Below are 17797 nucleotides of genomic sequence, written 5' to 3' on the forward strand. Positions count from 1 at the left end.
TGAGAATTTGAGGGCTTGAGAATCTGGAAATCTGAGAATTTAAGGGCATGGAAATCTGAGAATCTGAGAATTTAAAGGCTTGGGAATCTGAGAATTTGAGGATTTGAAAATCTGAAAATTTGAGGGCTAGGGAAGCTGAGAATTTGAGGGTTTGGGAATCTGAGAATTTGAGGTCTTGAGAATCTGGGAATCTGAGAATTTAAGGGCTTGGAAATCTGAGAATCTGAGAATTTGAGAGCTTGGAAACTGAGAATTTGAGGACTTGGGAAATTGAGAATTTGAGGACTGGGAAATCTTAAAATTTGGAAATTTGAGAATCAGGAAATTTAAGAATTAAAAAAATTAAAATATCTGAGAATCTGAGTATTTAAGAATCTGGAAATCCGGAAATGATTGACATTTGGCACTTTGGGAATCTGAGAATATAAGAATTTGACATTAGAGGTGTCATTACATCAGTTTCGACTTTCGCCAAGCAACGTTGCTACAATTTCGAGAAACACACCGAGATTTTCACGATAATAATAATTATAGGATATTATTTCCCAGATATTTATGTTCCCGATAGAAAGATGGAGTCGCAAGAAAGATTCAGGACAATATGTTAAAATAATCCTTGATCGATCGATAACCTTGTATCTCTGCAACGTAAAATTCTCACCCTTAGTTACATACCACGTCTGTTCCACGCATCGTCCATGTAATATATACGGACACCCTGACATTCTCTTTTTCTTCATCTTACAATCTTTTTTTACCCAATCCAGGCAAACTACCCTGATATCTCGAGGACACACTTGGTCACGTCCACGCAGAAGCCTGGATGGCCTAATATCCCTCTTTCTCACCCTAATATTCAGCACTGGGTCCATCCACGCATATCTGACACTCGAAATTCAGCAATACATAGATATTCGCAAAATTAGAATTTTATTGAATAATGTATGCACCATTTTCTCAATGAATAATTCCGCCAGTCTCTTCTTCGAATGAGTTCTCTCTAATTTTCGAATACTTGCCGCAAATTTCATCTCGTGGTACCTATTGCAATATTAAAATATTATATATATAGCAAATATTAGAACGAATACTAGAATATTATCAATTAGGATCCTCCAACGCCTTTGAGGACTCATGAAAAGTAATCGCCGACGAAAGGTGATTTCGAGGGACCGAACCAGAAGCTTGCAGAAACTTGTCTCTGCGTGGTTACATCGATGGTAATCGAAACTTTCTCCAAGTAATAGCAGCCGTAAAAGAATTCCCCGAACTTTTTTAATATTCCCGCGTTTCGAACTGCGTTCGAGATCTTCCGAAATCGACGCTATGAGATTCCGAGAAAAGATCTCAACGAGAAGACTCGTCGAATTATTTGCATTCCTCGAGGCTCGATCGGAGATTTCTCGTGAAAAAATAGTTTCCACCAAGGAGTGGGTTCTTGGCCTGACGAACAGGTACGTAAATAGCGGATTTCCTGTTGCTTCTCTCCTCTTTAGCTCCGTTTTCGTTCATCAGACCACTGAACGAAGAGACGACCAAACGCTATTCTATTAAAATGTCTGAAAAATTTTCGGAAAAAGTTTGAAGAAAAATTTCTGTCTCATCTCGAGCCTCTATTTCATTTGATCAAGCAAAAATCGGTTGATCGAAGTGGCATAATAGGAAATTCAGAATTAACGATTCAGGAAACAAGCTTTTCCGAGAAAAATCGGATATTTAATCTTATTTAGCTCTGTTTTCGCTCATTAAATAATTAAAGGAAGCGAGCGACGACCAAACACTGTTCTATTAAAAAATCTCAAAAAATTTTGGAAAACATCTGTAGAATAATCTCTGTCTCACCTCGAGTCTCCATTTCACCTGACCAAGCAAAGATCGATCGATCGAAGCGGCATAATCGGAAATTCAACATTAATTCAGGAGAGAAGCTTTTCCAAGGAAAATCAGACAGTTGACCTTTCTGGATAAAAAGTTCGCCTTTCCGAGCAAATCGCAATGATGAGTGAAAAGCGAGATATTCGCGTGTTTCGACGAAGCGGATTACTATAACTCGTTTTCAACTATGCTCGTGCTTGTGCTTTTATTTATTTACTTCTGAAAATTCGCCGCGGATGAATGGTATTTTAGTTTACCCTCGCGAAATCGTCGATAGCGAATATTTTCGGTGTCAGGAGGATAATTGAAAAGGGAAACATACGTTTCCATGGATCTGATCGATCTTCGAACGTGCTTTCTCGACACGGCACACGACCAACCCTGTAAGTTGCCAACTTTACTCGACTATGCAGCTGAATTCACCGTTGTAACCTGCACGGTGCCTTTCAACTAACAGAGAACTTTGGCCGCAATCTCTGCGAGTGCAAACTAATGGGAAACAAGTCACGAGGAAGTCTTTCAAATATCGCTGCTATCAACTGGCTAAAAATTCGCGAGAGCTTTTCAACGTGCAACATAGATTCCGCGAGCTTTCGCGTTGAAAATATGAAAATTCCACGGTTCAGAAACGGAACAATCCAAGTACGAAGAACATTTCGTATTTAAACCGACGGTGTAATCTATTGTTGCGTATATGTATTATCCTTGGGCAACCTTGGTATCGAAATTTTACGATTAAATCGGATATTACAGCGAACCGTGAATGAATACCAGTAGCGGTATAGTTTTGCATAGAATTATTATTCGGATGAAAATTCGAATAAAATTCTGTGACTCGGGGACGAAGTCACCGAAGTGTAAAGAACTTCTCATATTCAGAAACGACACTGTGGTTTGCTGGTATGCATTATTCTCTGGGAAACCATCGCGTTGAAAGTCCACGATTAAATTAAGTATCTCGTGTCGTGGATGAATGCAAGTATCAGAGTACTCTTGAATAAAACAATCTTCCATAGCCACCACCGAGTAAAATCAATGGCTCGAAAATGAAATTATTCGAGTGTACACGATATTTCGTGGAATATTATTTTTCCTTTTAAATTCACCGAATTGAAATTCCGAAGGTACGTTGTTTTTTAACACTCTCGTTCGATTTCCGAGGCTTCCAAATAAAACGATTCTTCATAGTCTTTGCCGAAACAAACTTGCGTTGGAAATAAAAGATTTCGATACTGGAATGCAAATATCTACAAATTTCTGAAAGATTCTACAATTTTTCGCATCTTCCGAATAGCTAAACTTCCAAAAATTCATAGTGTCGCAATTCCAAGATTAAATCTTGGTGATTATCGTTTACGCACCACCTGAGTGAATACAGAAATTCACCACCAGAAGGAATTCAGGAAATCAGGAATTCATTACCATAGGGAATTCAGGAATTTACCACCATAGGTAATTCAGGAATTGAAGAATTTACCACCAAACGGTATTTAGGGAATCAGGAATTCACCACCAGGGGGAATTCAGGAAATCAGGAATTCACCACCAGGGGGAATTCAGGAGATCAGGAATTCACCACCATAGGGAATTCAAGAATTCACCACCAGAGGGAATTCAGGAAATCAGGAATTCACCACCAGGAGGAATTCAGGAGATCAGGAATTCACCACCATAGGGAATTCAGGAATTCACCACCAGAGGGAATTCAGGAAATCAGGAATTCACCACCATAAGGAATTGAGGAATTCACCACCAGAGGGAATTTAGGAATTCATCACCAGAGAAAATTCAAGAATTCACGAATTCATCGCCAAAGGAAATTAGAGGGAATTCAGGAAATCAGGAATTCACCACCATAGGGAATTCAGGAGATCAGGAATTCACCACCATAGGGAATTCAGGAATTCACCACCATAGGTAATTCAGGAAATCAGGAATTCACCACCATAAGGAATTTAGGAATTCATCACCAGAGAAAATTCAAGAATTCACGAATTCATCGCCAAAGGAAATTCAGAAGAATCGAGTTCCTCGCAAATGCCTTAAATCCTCTAATTCCCATACATACAAATTCCAAACTTGCCAATAGTATCCCCATCTAAGGCAAGAGTTTGCAAGGTAGCCTTAGCTATGAGTTCACTGGCAAGTCGCAGGACGAAACGCATCCTTTCCGTTTCCTTTCGGTCCTTCCAACGGCTATCCAATCGCAACAAGGATCGACTTCAACCACGAGCGAAGTACCCCCATAAAATAATCCATCGACACCTTCAGCCGAATTCTAAATAACGAATAAAAAATTCAAAGGAAACAATCTTTCGCAGACACCGTGGAAAACAGGGGAAAAAGAATCACGCTTCTCATTCTCAGGAGAAAAACGAATCACGAGATGGTCGCGTTCGCAAATAAGATTTTTCAGAAATAAAGCGACTCACCTGGTCAGTCGCGTGACGTGTAAGCCTATGCATAATGCACTGAGCCGACAGAGGTAACGTGACTGGCTTCTGGCACTCTGAGAAAATGAATTTTTCATTGCCATTGTATCGGTCCCCGAACGATCAATGGCCACCGGTGTTTACATGCTTTTTCCCTTCCATTTACGAACTAATCAGACGATGGGATCAATTATAGAACACGAGAGAGCCGAAGGTCGATGCTTGGAGTCAAGGATGACCGGCTGAAACGTTGAGAGAAAAGGGATAACTTGCCGGAATCCGGGCTGATTCCGTGGAATTTCCAGCCACTCCAGTATGACCCGTGAACGAACTCGAGTCCCAAGGGTGAAAGATTTCGCATGGAATTGCGAGGAGCTTTCGTGGAAACATTGGGTCCACGCAGGACCGTAAGTGGAAACGGTAAACTCAACAACGATCACGATAGGAAGAGGCGAATGGCGTCGTTGGGGAGGGTATCCGGGTTCAAGACCTGGAAATGGATCTCCAAATGCCTCTATCTCTATCTCGCAGCCTCCATTAGCCTGACGAGCTGACACTTCGTTTTCACGACGCTTTATTTACGTCGAAGGTCAGACAATGGTGAAGCTTCATCCTCGAGGGTGTCCAATTAAATCGTTGCGAATTAGAAATTTTAGAATCGGTCGACAGGGCGATGTTGGAGTATAGAGTTTCGTCACGAACTGTACTTTAAATCGTACTTAAGTGACAGGCGTGATTAAGTTGTCCAGATTTTACGTCACTGCCGAGTGACATTTTTCCATGTTATACGTTTGATAGTGTATCGGAATTCTATTACTGTATATTTGAAGCTGATATTTTGCCAAATGACTCGTGTCACTTTTCTACTTTTGGTATTATTGGAAACTCGTAATTGCTTCACACACTCATTGTTATATGGAAAACAGAGGTTCGAGTTTCGGTTTCTGACTAGTCCTCTGTGAATTCCCGACTCCCATCATAGTGTTTGCCGAAACAAAATCTCGTCGGAAATAAAAGATTCCGATACTGAAATGCAAATGTCTACAAATTTCTGAAAGATTCTGCAATTTTTCGCATCTTCCGAATAATTATGCTTCCAAAAATTCATGGTGTCGCAATTGCACTATTAAATACTGACGACTATCGTTCATACACCACTAGAGGGAATTCAGGAATTGACCATCAGAGGGGATTCAGGAATTCACTATCAGAGAGAATTCTGGAATTTAGGAATTCACTATCAGAAAGAATTCAGGTAATTCAATAATTCGCCATTACAGGGAATTCAGGAATTCAGGAATACGCCATTAGAGGGAATTCAGGAATTCACTATCAGAGAGAATTCAGCAATTGACCACCAGAGGGAATTCGGAAATTCAGAAATTCGCCATTAGAGGGAATTCGGGAATTCAGGAATTCACTATCAGAGAGAATTCAGCAATTGACCTCCAGAGGGAATTCGGGAATTCAGGAATTCACCATCAGAGGGAATTCAGAAATTCCCCAACAAAGGGAATTCAGGGGAATCGAGTTCCTTGCAAGTGCCTTGAACCCTCCAATTCCAATACATAGAAATTCCGGACCTTCCAATGGTATCCCCGTCTAAGGCAGGGTCTGCTGAAAAGCCTTACTGAGTCCACTGCAGGCACAGGACGAAATACATCCCTTCCTAGCGTCCTTCTACCTGCTATCTATCATAGCAAGACGTCCATCAGGATACCAATCGGTATCAGCACCATAGGAATCGCAAGAATTCATCATAATAACCCCGTGGCAAGGCTCTCCACAATAATTTGCGAATTTTTATATATTTTTCATCATCTTTGAAACAAGATTTTATTTCTTCGTCCTTTCTGTTTAATTTTTCAATTTCAAAAAGCTGAATTTGATATATCCTTTACCTCTTGAAATATTCGAAAAAATGTTTATTTATTATTAGACGAGATTTTATCTCTTCGTTCTATTTTTAATTCCAATCGAACGAAGTTGTAAAAAGCTGCAATGGTCGACCAAGACAAAATTCGGAAGGGTCAGTAGAGTGAGGAAATAAAAATGTTTAACCTCGTGTTTATTAAATAGACAGAACTCGACCCCCTGTCACTTACGATTTTCTCCAAATTCTTCCAAAAGCTCGCCTCAACTGTAACATAGTTTCTCGAACAAGGAGTTTAGTGACATCGAGAAAGTGACACAACAAGACCGTTTCTTGGTCCCATGGTGCAGCTGCAATGCTGGCGCGAGGAAATAATTCCTAGGCTTACACCCGGAAGCCTCGAACAGTTAGAGCAGGGTAAATCCTTGGAGCCCGAGTCTCGTTGGATCGAGAAGTTTGCTGCCTGACACGGAGGAATTGCTCCAGAGGAATTGAGGCTTCCCTTTTTTATATCACTCTCAGACACGTCACCTTTCGAACCCCTACACTTGAAATATGGACGCGATAATACCATGATCTCCGGCTGATAGAATTCTCCGACCTGGTCCGGAGAATTCCTGGAGCTGTCGCGTGTTCCTCAGTCGATAAAGATCGTTGTCCTGTCGGATGGTTTTGGAACTTGAGTGGAAAGTAAGTGGAAGTTGGATGGAGCTGGATCCCTGGTGAATAGGAAGCCTGAGGTAGCAATTCAGAGTCAGTGGAGTGACTACACGCGTGGATCATGGTACATGGCATTTCTTTTTAACCCCTTGCGTTGTGATCTAATCATTAGAACCTGAAGAATGTAAATTATTTTAATTATACCATTATATGCCTAATTTATTCGCGATAAAATTATGCAAATTTTCCGAATTTTGGTAGACGTTAAATACAATCTCGGTCTAATTCGAATGTAATTCGCTCTTATGGGGTTCAGCATTTTTATGAAAAATTCTCGACGAGATAGACTCGTTATTGCAGCATAAGGGATTAAGTCTATTGGAATATCGTTTAAAGAACGGTGCAGAGTCTAATAGCTGGTTTAGCTAGTTCGTTTCATCCTGAAAATGATAATCGTGCCTGCTGATCCTGGTCTGACCAGGACCACGAACTTTCCAACCCTCGTGAATGCTATACTTTCGCGACCGGCCTCTATTTCCGGAAACTAGTTACCAGAACAATATAATAAAACTCCAGAGTGTCCAGGAACTTTTGACAGCCACCGTGCGTGAATTGGAAAGCTATTAAAATTCTATGCGATTTTATATCTTTACAGAGAGAAAAAAGGGGAGAAAAAAAAGGAAAAATGGAAAATAAATTGGAGAAATAGATGGACGGGATTGATCCGAAACCAATCGGTGAGCTTTTCACGACTAACGTTTACTCATAGCCAAAATCCAAGGGGATTTCGCTGATCCTATTAACACAGGCGCGACAATCTGGCTATGTAGCCAGCGAGAGCTCGAAGAATCCCCTGGTTCTATGTTAATGGAATTAAAGGGGTACGGTCGAGTGCGTTAATTCCAGGAAATAGACGGATCACCAAGGCAATATGCCACGAGGATTTGTCCACGGGTATGCTCGTTAGAGAGTCGATCGGGATGATCGATCCGGAGAGATCGTTTAGGTCCTGGATATGCTCGAAATCCTCGATGGGAGCCGAAATAGCCAGTGTTATAGGTTGATACACAGAGTGATCGAATATTCAATCGACTGGTCGAGAGTCTCGTGAAAATCTTGGCTAATATCCTGTGATACCTCGTGGCTTGAAAAACACTCTGTAATTACACATTTCAATTTTCATTTTATTCATTTATTTATTTATTTATTCCGTATTTTGTGGTGCCTTGGAAGATACTCTGCAATTACACATTTCAATTTTCATTTTATTCATTTATTTATTTATTTATTCCGTATTTTGTGGTGCCTTGGAAGATACTCTGTAATTACACATTTAAATTTCTATTTTATTCATTTATTTATTTATTTGGGATTTTATGGTGTCTTATGACTTAGGAGATGCTTTGTAATTACACATTTAAATTTTTATTTTATTCATTTATTCATTTATTCTGCATTTTGTGGTACCCTGTGATTTGGAAGATACTCTGTAATTACACGATTAAATGTCTATTTTATTCATTTATTTATTTATTTTGAATTTTATGGTGTCTTATGACTTAGTAAATGCTTTGCAATTATACATTTAAATTTTCATTTTATTCGTTTATTTAGTTATTCTGCATTTTGCGGTGCCTTGTGATATGGAGTTATTTAATTCTGTCAGTTGCTAGTAACCAATTTCTATAATTAATTACAATTTCTTCCCATCCACCAGTCGATGTTGTCTTGAAAATCCTAGTTAATACTTTACATCTTGTACAAATTGTTCTCTAATTATTTCTTTAAATCTCATTTCAATTCAGAAATGATCTCTCAGTATCATTTTACTGAATTACTCTTCTGTCGTATTCATATGTCGATATATCACATCGAGATCAGAAAATTAGAATCGATTGGAAATTGGACCACGATCAGAAAATTAGAATACATCGAGAATTAGATCGAGATCAGAAAATTAGAACCGATTGGAAATTGGACTACGGTGAGAAAATTAGAATACATCGAGAATTACATCGAGAATTACATCGAGAATTATATCGAGGTTAGAAAATTAGAACCGATGGGAAACTCAACTACGATCAGAAAATCAGAATCATTTAAGAATTAAGTCAAGGACGAAAAAGTGGAATAAATCGAGAATTAGATCGCGATCGTAGTATTAGAATCGATCGAGAATTGGACCGAGATGGGAAAGGTAGAATAAGTCGTGAATTAGACAACGATGAAACTAAAATCGCTCGATCATTCGTTGATTCCGACGATCGTGCGACGCAGCCGTTATGGCAGACCGGAAGTGATCCGGTCACGACGGGAAGAGGGTGGCAACAACCAAAGATGGAGGACACGCTAAAAACGTCTCGCGTTTACGTTCGAACGAGTGGACGGGGATTGATCGGTGGTCACATGGCGTAAATCACGCGTGGCACGGTTTTAATAATAAATCACGCATTTTTAGCTACGACGCATGATCGACGCCGTTCCCTGCGTCCGATGTTTCCCATATCCGAGCCGCGTTTTATGAAATGATAAGCGTTCCTCGCGAGAGGCGTTCGCAAAGGTCCGACAGCGAAAATAAATTACGGCTTGGGAAAGGTATGAATAACATTTCCAGTGAAAGCCTCGTGGAAAACGCTCTGGCCCCGGGGTTCGCGCCCCCTGCGATCTAAAAATGCAACTTCCGTTATTTACGATCGGACAGGATGATGATCATAATTCAGAACAGCCTTTCCAATCGGAAAAGTTTACGCGAGACATGAGTTCTCGATAATACGCGTCTTCCATCTTTATTATCTCAGCCACGAACTATGAAGTAGAAGAGATCGGTGTTTCATCCTCCGACCTTGCGAATCTCTCGTTCTCGATGCTGTAGTCTATAATACACGGTGTTCAGGCTAGGTTCACGAATGTTATCTGCGTTCACGGTTGATAGCAGGATTAATCGTCAACAAGGGATGGATTTAAAGACGAAGACGATGATCCAGATTAGCTCGATCCATCGCTAACCCCATAACAGCGTGCACAGGAAATTCGCGAAATCGTGTCACGATCGTCAAGGAAATAATTCTTCGTGCAAAACTGAGTCAAAAATATAGAACCAAGCTTTTACACACATTACAGAAAATTAGTGGAATATAATTTTTACGAATAGTAATAATAACCGCAAGTTTCGATGTAATACCTAATTCATTCCAGGACCTTATAAAAATTCAAAATATCGACCTCCATGTTGCAATCGAATTTTTGTACGATGAATTCCTGAATTTTCCATCCCTATTTTCTCTTCGCGAACGAAGTTGTCGCAGTTTGAAAAATTTTATCTTATATTTTCGATCCATTTTTAAGCGGGGAATCACCCCCCGTGCCGTTTGCGCCACGATTTCGCGAACGCCCTGTATACAGGATCGGCAAATATGATATTCCGTTTGTTTTGTTCCCAGAATCAAATTTTAAGCGTGCGTGGGTGTCCCGAAACGTTCAATTAAAAGTCCCAACATCGACTCTCGATGCCTCGTGTTTATAAAGCGAGAATCTAGGTTTGCCTTCAGGGCTTGTTATTCCGAGATAATTGAAAAAAATCGGACGTGTATTGGTGAGAATAATAAGCAGAAGACCGAGGGATTAACCTGGTCTCTTGGTTCGTTTGAAATAACACCGATTATCCGCGATACTCTTGGCTTCCGCGAGTTTAGCTCAGCTGTTCGGTGTTCGCCCGTTCCCTTTGCCTTTGCTATTTGCCCCGAGCTGCGAATAATCGCCAAGTGGCCGAGTTTCATCTGAAATATTATCTCCTTCGACGTTTGTCCGGATCGTTTCCGATAATCTCTCTTCAAACGATGCCATCGATGGTATTTCTCTTCCTCTTCGTTCCTCCATAGCCCGTCGATCCCGAGTTCCCCGAGTCATCCACGAGCCTCGAATTTATACGGTCGGGCTCGCGATTATGCGAGTTTCGGGTCATAAAAGTGACACGGGTATTCCGATGTTTCGGAATTTTGAAGACGAAGTTGGGAAATGTGGGTATTGTCGCGTAGTCGACGATTTCCGAGATATTCTGGATCTCTCGCCCGACTATGGCGGATCGAGCTGGATCCCGGGCGCAGTATGCTAATTCGGAAGCCGGAATAACATTTCATATCCGACGACGACGCGATATTTCGCTGTGCTACGAATTCGCGCTAATTAAGGGCTCGGTGAGTGGAACGTCGCAGAACAGGGAAATAAGCGAGGTAATTCGTTTGAACGTTTCATTAAAATACAACAAACAGCAAGCAGGCGGAACGTGTAATGCGGTTGACGTGGAAACGCATAAATGGAAACGAGTTTGATCCAGGTGGGCGACCGGGACACCGCGTAATTGCATTCTCCGTTGGAAAAATATTTTTCCCATACCGAAAACCTGTATTTTTCGAACGGTGTTTGTTCCATTGAAATTTCGAACCACCCGCGTGTTTTTCTTCGATTTGTTATCGTTGAGTGCGATAAGGCGGTGGCTAGTTTTTAATTCGATTAGGTAGAGGAAATCGTCAGTAGCGGGTATACTATTCTCTAGCCTCGACAGTGCCGTAGCTACGCGTAATTCGAGTATCAAGTGCAGTGGAGCTAACTTATGACAGTTTAAAACAGGAAAAAAGAATACAATTCTGTTATGAGACTTGGGAACATTGATAAAGTTCAAAGGGATGTTTGAAAATTTAAGGTGGATAGGAAATATCTTAAAATTGAAGCGTAGCTCTTTGCTTGGTATCGTTTCCCAAGAATTATTATTTGGGAAACCATAACAATTACCAGGTCTCGCCACGGGGAGGTGGCTACGCATCGAGACCCGGACATGCGCCCTAGTGGCGCAACCTACTGGTGCTATCCGTATCAAAGATATCCAATCTAACTTGGAGCGAAAGAAATTAAGTGACTCTACAGACACTTTATTAAATTTCGTGTCTTACAAAAGGGGTTTCGGTTCGCGATTATTCGAAAGACCGACTAGTCTACGAGACGCACACCCATGTACAAGACAACTTCGGCCTCAGCACCCTCCCGATCGGGCCTTGCCCACCCTGCCACCGCCGACCTCGCCATGGCTTACTCGATGACCTAAGGCAGCCAACGAACCGGTGAAACACCCAGAGACAATCCGAGAGTCCTATGCGAGGCCTAACAGTCGGAATCACGCGCATGCTCCATACCCCGGCTCTATGCAAACATAACCACATAGCCACCAAGTGCTAGAGGGGCAGGCAGGCACGCTCTTGCAAATAAACGAGAGGGTAAGAGGATTGATATATTTCGCTCCAAGTTAGGTGGCTTACCTTTGAACAGATAGCGCGCACATGAACCTTAGTCTAGGAATCTATCTTATTTGCTTATAACTACTTAGATCTAAACGCACGCATCCCGCGATGTCTAGAAGAACCTGAAAAGCTGAAAAGAAACAGATTAGTAACAGATTAGTAAAACATAATAAAAATGAATCGAATGTGAATCACAATAATCGACTAAATGGAATAAACAATCCAACGATGAGACATGAATAAACCAACGATAAGACATAAACAACCCAACGATAAAACATTTGAATATTATACGAAATATTCAAATAATAATAAGTAGAAACAAAAAAATAGTCTGAAAAAGGAAAAAATAATTAATACCTTTAAAAAGAAAAAATAATTAAAACCTGAAAGAAAAAAAAAATTAATTCCTGGAAACAAAAAAAAAATAATCAATAAATTATTTAACGGGGTGGGATGAGGGTGGGGTAGCCAACCCCACCCTCATTTCGACCCCCCACCCCTCGCGCACAACGAAAATTTAGATGTTACACTCGCGAGGTCGAATCGACAAATGACTTGAGCAGCGGCACGTCGCCCTTTATATAGCCTCGAACTCCTCCTTCCAACATTGACAGAAATTTTCATTAATTACTATTTTTTCGCTGTAATAGCCAATAATTTATTAATTTTTTCATTGCTGTTGTAAATATACAATGTAAGCAATTTGTTAATAACAATATTAATTTGTTATTAACAATAGGTGTAATTATTTATAAACTTTTTGCAAATTATAGGTACATTTTCGCACAAGTACATCATAAATTCTAGTACTAGCCAATAATTTATTAATTTTTTCACTTTTATTATAAATTTTCGTCGCGAGCAATTTGTTATTAACAATGGGTATAATAATTTATAAACTTTCTGCAAATTATAGGTACATTTTCACACAAGTATGTTATAAGTTCAAGTAACAGTCAATAATTTATTAATTTTTTCATTGCTGTTATAAATATAAGATGTAAGCAATTTGTTAATAACAATATTAATTTGTTATTAACAATAGGTGTAATAATTTATAAACCTTTTGCAAATTATAGGTACATTTTCACACAAGTATGTCATAAGCTCAAGTAATAGGCAATAATTTATTAATTTTTTCACTTTTATTATAAATTTTCGATATCTCTATCATACTTAAATTATCCCATTCCACCAATCTATCTCGTTATCCAATTGATATAAAATCATCACTAGCAATGTCACTATAAATCACGAGACACTGCAGTCTCTTTGTTATCTCGATGTGTCTGTATCGATTGCAGGTGTACTCGATTAGGGGTGGCTGGAACGATCGAGAGAAACGGATCGGGAGAACTGGAGGGCTAAAAAGGAAGGAAAGTTCGAGGCTATCGCGTCGATGAAGGGGTTGGTTGTACAAGGCTCGAGCATGGCGTGTTCCGGGGTGATTTCAATAAAACGGAGCCTCGTGTGATAAGCAGCTGAGCTGTGAACCGTGGCGCGGCCATGATTAGAAGACAAACGAAACGAGCCGGTGCTTCGTGATGAACGGTCGTGGATTAAGGCAACGAAGAAAATGAATCTTCCCTCTTCCCTTCTTTCTCCCCCCTCCAAAGACAAAAGCAGAGAATACCGGCACCTCTCGCAGTCGATTTCGTATTCGATTGACGCAATGCTCGGACGTGGGTGGTGTTTTCGCGGTATTCCCGTTTTGCAGACGATGAATGGACGAGTGTACTGGTTCCCGCGAAGTTCCGAAGGATTTTCGCGAAAATTCCATAACGTCACGAAGTTACACGCGTGCCTTTGTATCCGTGTTTTCCCGATCTCGTTTTATACCCCTGTCACCACGGAACCATATTTCATTCCCCGACGTTTGCATTTTATGGCAATGTTTCCTGTAATATTCCCAATTAACGCACGCGACTTTTATTTACCTATCAGCGGGGGAAGAAAAATATCGAAATGGAGAGGTTTAATTAAAATCTGCACCTGTAAATAAACATAATCTTACTCGACACAGGGGAGGAAACAAAATCCCGATTAAACGCGAGACATTAATCGCGTAATTCGTTAATTAAAATAACAATATTTATTCTCCGAGCTTTATTCCCTATATCCTAACTCTTTGCACACGAAGCTTTCTATGAAGTCCCATCAAACCTCTCCCAATACTTTTTACACTACAAATAGAAAACAGAAATATTTAATTTCTACGTCAATTATAAATCACCGAGCAGAACAATATTACCTCGTTCGCTATTGCAATAAATGGCTACTGGGAACCGTACCTGAGAACCCTAAATTCTCAAAATGGCTTCTGTAGAATTAACGGATACAGCCTGATTTATACATTTCAGACGCAAAATGAATTCTGTCGCGCCTAAACCATAACGCGTAAATATATGGGAGTAAAAAATTCAGGTGGCGTAGCGAATTCGCGAAAGCTGGGAAGATGGAGGGTGGTCTGTAAGGAGATTGCAGGGCCAGGGAGAGTGGAGAATAAAAAGGAAAGGGAAAAAGAAAACGGCGGTGAAAAATAAGCCAGGTTAGGGTGTTCGATTTATCGCGATGGCTATTCTGCCACGTTGTTAGAAATTTTCACTTCGGGCTGCTTTACGAGCTTATAACTCCTAGCTGTTCGACTCAGCTGCGCGGTCAAACTGATGGCCTAAATTCTTTGATTAAAGGCGAGATTATCCGAGACACGGCCGATCCGATAAATCGATTCTTTTTCTCCGTCTAGTCTAACCCGATAAAGCAGTGGGGAAAAAAAGGAAATCGGTCTGATTGCCGTTGGTCTGATTTGTGCAGGTGTTGGGAGGACTAGGACGCAGGATGTCGAGCGGCGACAAGGCTTCACCTAGCCTGACCATCGATCGCGCCGCTTTTCTGCTTCTGCGGGTGAAGAGGGCCTTCAGGAAGAAGAAGCAACAACGAAAGGAGAAAAAGTGAGTGTCTTCTCTTCCTTTCTCCAATTTTCTGTCCTCCGTTCCACGGAAAATTACGACGAGGAACGGAAGCTTTAGAGCGGGCAGCGAAGGTAGCCGAGAGACGCACGGTATATACGATCATCCGGGGAACCTGGCTGAAATTTCGCCAGAGGGCGAGGAATCGCCAGAGAAGAGAATAAAAGGAAGCACGTGCCGGTTAATCGATCGTACGAAATCCCGTTCCACCTCGAGCTAACTTCGTTCTGTGCCTCCACGCGTTGCTCGCTCTGAAAAATCCGCTTTGACCACTTCCCAGGCTGGCAAAGGCTGCCTGGGAATTATTTATGAGACGATTTCCTTTGTCTCGTCGCGATCGTGTTTTATTCCAGCCTCTTCTCTCCGGTCTGCACCCTGTTTTGCGAGAAGACGAGCGAAATCGAAGGGCTGGTCGCGGAACCAGGGCTGGGGTGCAGGCTAGAGGTTGGCTTGAAAGTTAGATGACACTGGATGGAACTTTCGCGTGGAACCAGGGGCTGGTTAACCACAGAGACCTCTGTTCCTCGCGAAGACACAGTGAAATAATACACGAGGTTTCTTCCAGCCAACTCGAAGGAGTTTCGAACGGTATTCCTCAGAGGCAGCGAACAGGACTAGGTAGGTTCTAGGGTGGGCTCTGACGGAGAGTGGCTTCCAACGACTGCGATGGAATCTTTCGTGATGCAAATAGATCGGGGGTTGAATGCCTTTTTCTCATTCGCCCGGCTCGCTGAGGAGAAAAGTTTGTTCCGGTTGTTTTCGCCGATCCCCGCAACGCGGAATCGTTATCGGGTAATTGATCGAGGAAGTTCTCGAAAACCTCCCACGACGAGCGGTTTTGCATAAGGGCGGAATATGTTCGTTTCAATTATCTTCCTCATCGACTGTCAAAGGCAGCCACAGAGACGCGAGTTAACTGCAAACTACCCGCGATGGGAAATCTTAACGAGCCAGCAAACTCCTCCATCTTGCAGGATTCGTCGTAACGCCTTCGTTATCCGTGCATCTGATACCATTACACAGCGTTTGCCGAGGATTCCTAGAGGGCTACACCGCCATTTCCTGGGACATCGATTATTCCTATCTTTACTCGATATATAGCACGCGCTGAAATTGCGCTCTTCTCTGGCTCGCATAAATTCGGAAATTTTTCTGGGACTTAGCGTTCGTCGTACTCTTCGTTACATTCTTGCTCAAAAATCCCAAACGATGAGACCTTTAGGGGTAGTTTTAGAATTTTTATCTATTTACTGTAAATTCGAAATCACAGAGTATAGCAAAGATTCCAAAAATTAAGAAAAAGAGAAGAAGGGAGAAGTTTAGGGATTTTACTACTTCGGGAAAATTTTTAGTGACATCACTATTATTGCAACAAAGATTATTATCAGTAGTACTATAATTAAAATTACTGGGACTCGAAAATGATTCCAACTTTTTCTCCAATTATACATCTTCGCATAATTGAAGCAAGCCTAACATACGTAGATACCAAATAGACTCGAGCATCAGCTGCAAGGTAGAATGTCCCTAGATCAATTGCATCCCTGCAAGTGATACTTCAGAAGACATAGTGTATCCCGTAGCGTTGAACGCGAATATTCTTGCCAGCTGTCTTACACTGTCCTCTGTTCCCCAATTTCGATAGACAACTGGGTATTACGGTCCCGATTTCGAGAGGTCGACGTGTTCAGAAATTAGCAGTGTGGCTGGGATTCGCTTGTTTCCTTAAACAAGGTTTGGTCGAATTTCGGCTTCCATTACTCACTGTTCAGCCGGATTCAGCCCGCCAGGTACACCCTATAAAATTAACAAACGGCAAGAGCTGCGGAAGAGCCCGACATTTTCTGTTTGCTCGCGATATTAATAATTCTCGTCCCGACCATCTTGAATATTCATGATACCGGTCTACAGACACGTGCGTGGAGACTTAACAAACATTTCGCGTTCCCCTATTCGTTCGGCGGCCATTCTGTCCAGGAGCTTTACTTTAATTAAATGAATTCGCACGATCGCCTGTTCGGCTTTCGTCTGAATACGAATAGGAAAAACCGCGTAAATCGACCTAGTTCCCTCGTTTCTGACTCATCCCTTCGTGCCCCCTGCGCTGTAAAATGTTTTACTTTTGCAAAAGATTGGCAGCAATTATGTTGTAGATTTCTCCTTTTGTCCTCAAAATTATTTCGTTTTGAGCTACGAATATTATATTAAAATTTATAGAATTGTGGTATACAGGGCACCTCATTTAAATTTGAAAAATTAATTCTCAATTGAATTATTAGGGGTACACATGCTAGGTTCTCGATCTGTAGGTAGATATCCAATATCTTCGACTTTTACGGAGAATCCCAGAGGATTGGCAGCCGTGATGTAATCTTCTTCTTTCCTCTTCAAAATTATTTTGGTTTCCCTTTCAAGCTACGAATATTATATTAAAATTTATAGAATTGTGGTGTACAGGGTGTAGTGACACACGCCAGATGCGGAAAGCGAAGATTTTTCGTATATTTTCCACTCCTTCGCGACGTCGAGGACTTCAGGTCAATGGGGACCTGGTTTATGTCTTTACAACCAGGGCCCCATGACTCGCGGACGCGCGGACCACCTCGACGTCTAATGTGCAGGAAAAACAGTTCAGTTCGTTTGCGTCTTCAGAGCGACAAGGGTCTTTCCCAAAACGTAGACTTTGCATTTTCT

The 17797-nt window shown here is 41.3% G+C and overlaps 1 protein-coding gene across 1 annotated transcript in view; it reads left to right on the plus strand.

Moving 5' to 3' along the window:
- LOC108550152 (uncharacterized) overlaps positions 1 to 17797 on the plus strand; it is a 115848-nt gene that overhangs the window by 27258 nt on the left and 70793 nt on the right. The window contains exon 2 of the mRNA XM_017903813.1: positions 14949 to 15085. Coding sequence (XP_017759302.1) covers positions 14949 to 15085 — 137 coding nt within the window. The remainder of the gene's footprint in view (positions 1 to 14948; positions 15086 to 17797) is intronic.

This window comes from Eufriesea mexicana, unplaced genomic scaffold (assembly GCF_001483705.2).
Source record: "Eufriesea mexicana isolate 0111107269 unplaced genomic scaffold, ASM148370v2 scaffold2551, whole genome shotgun sequence".
NCBI classification, from domain to species: Eukaryota; Metazoa; Arthropoda; class Insecta; order Hymenoptera; family Apidae; genus Eufriesea; species Eufriesea mexicana.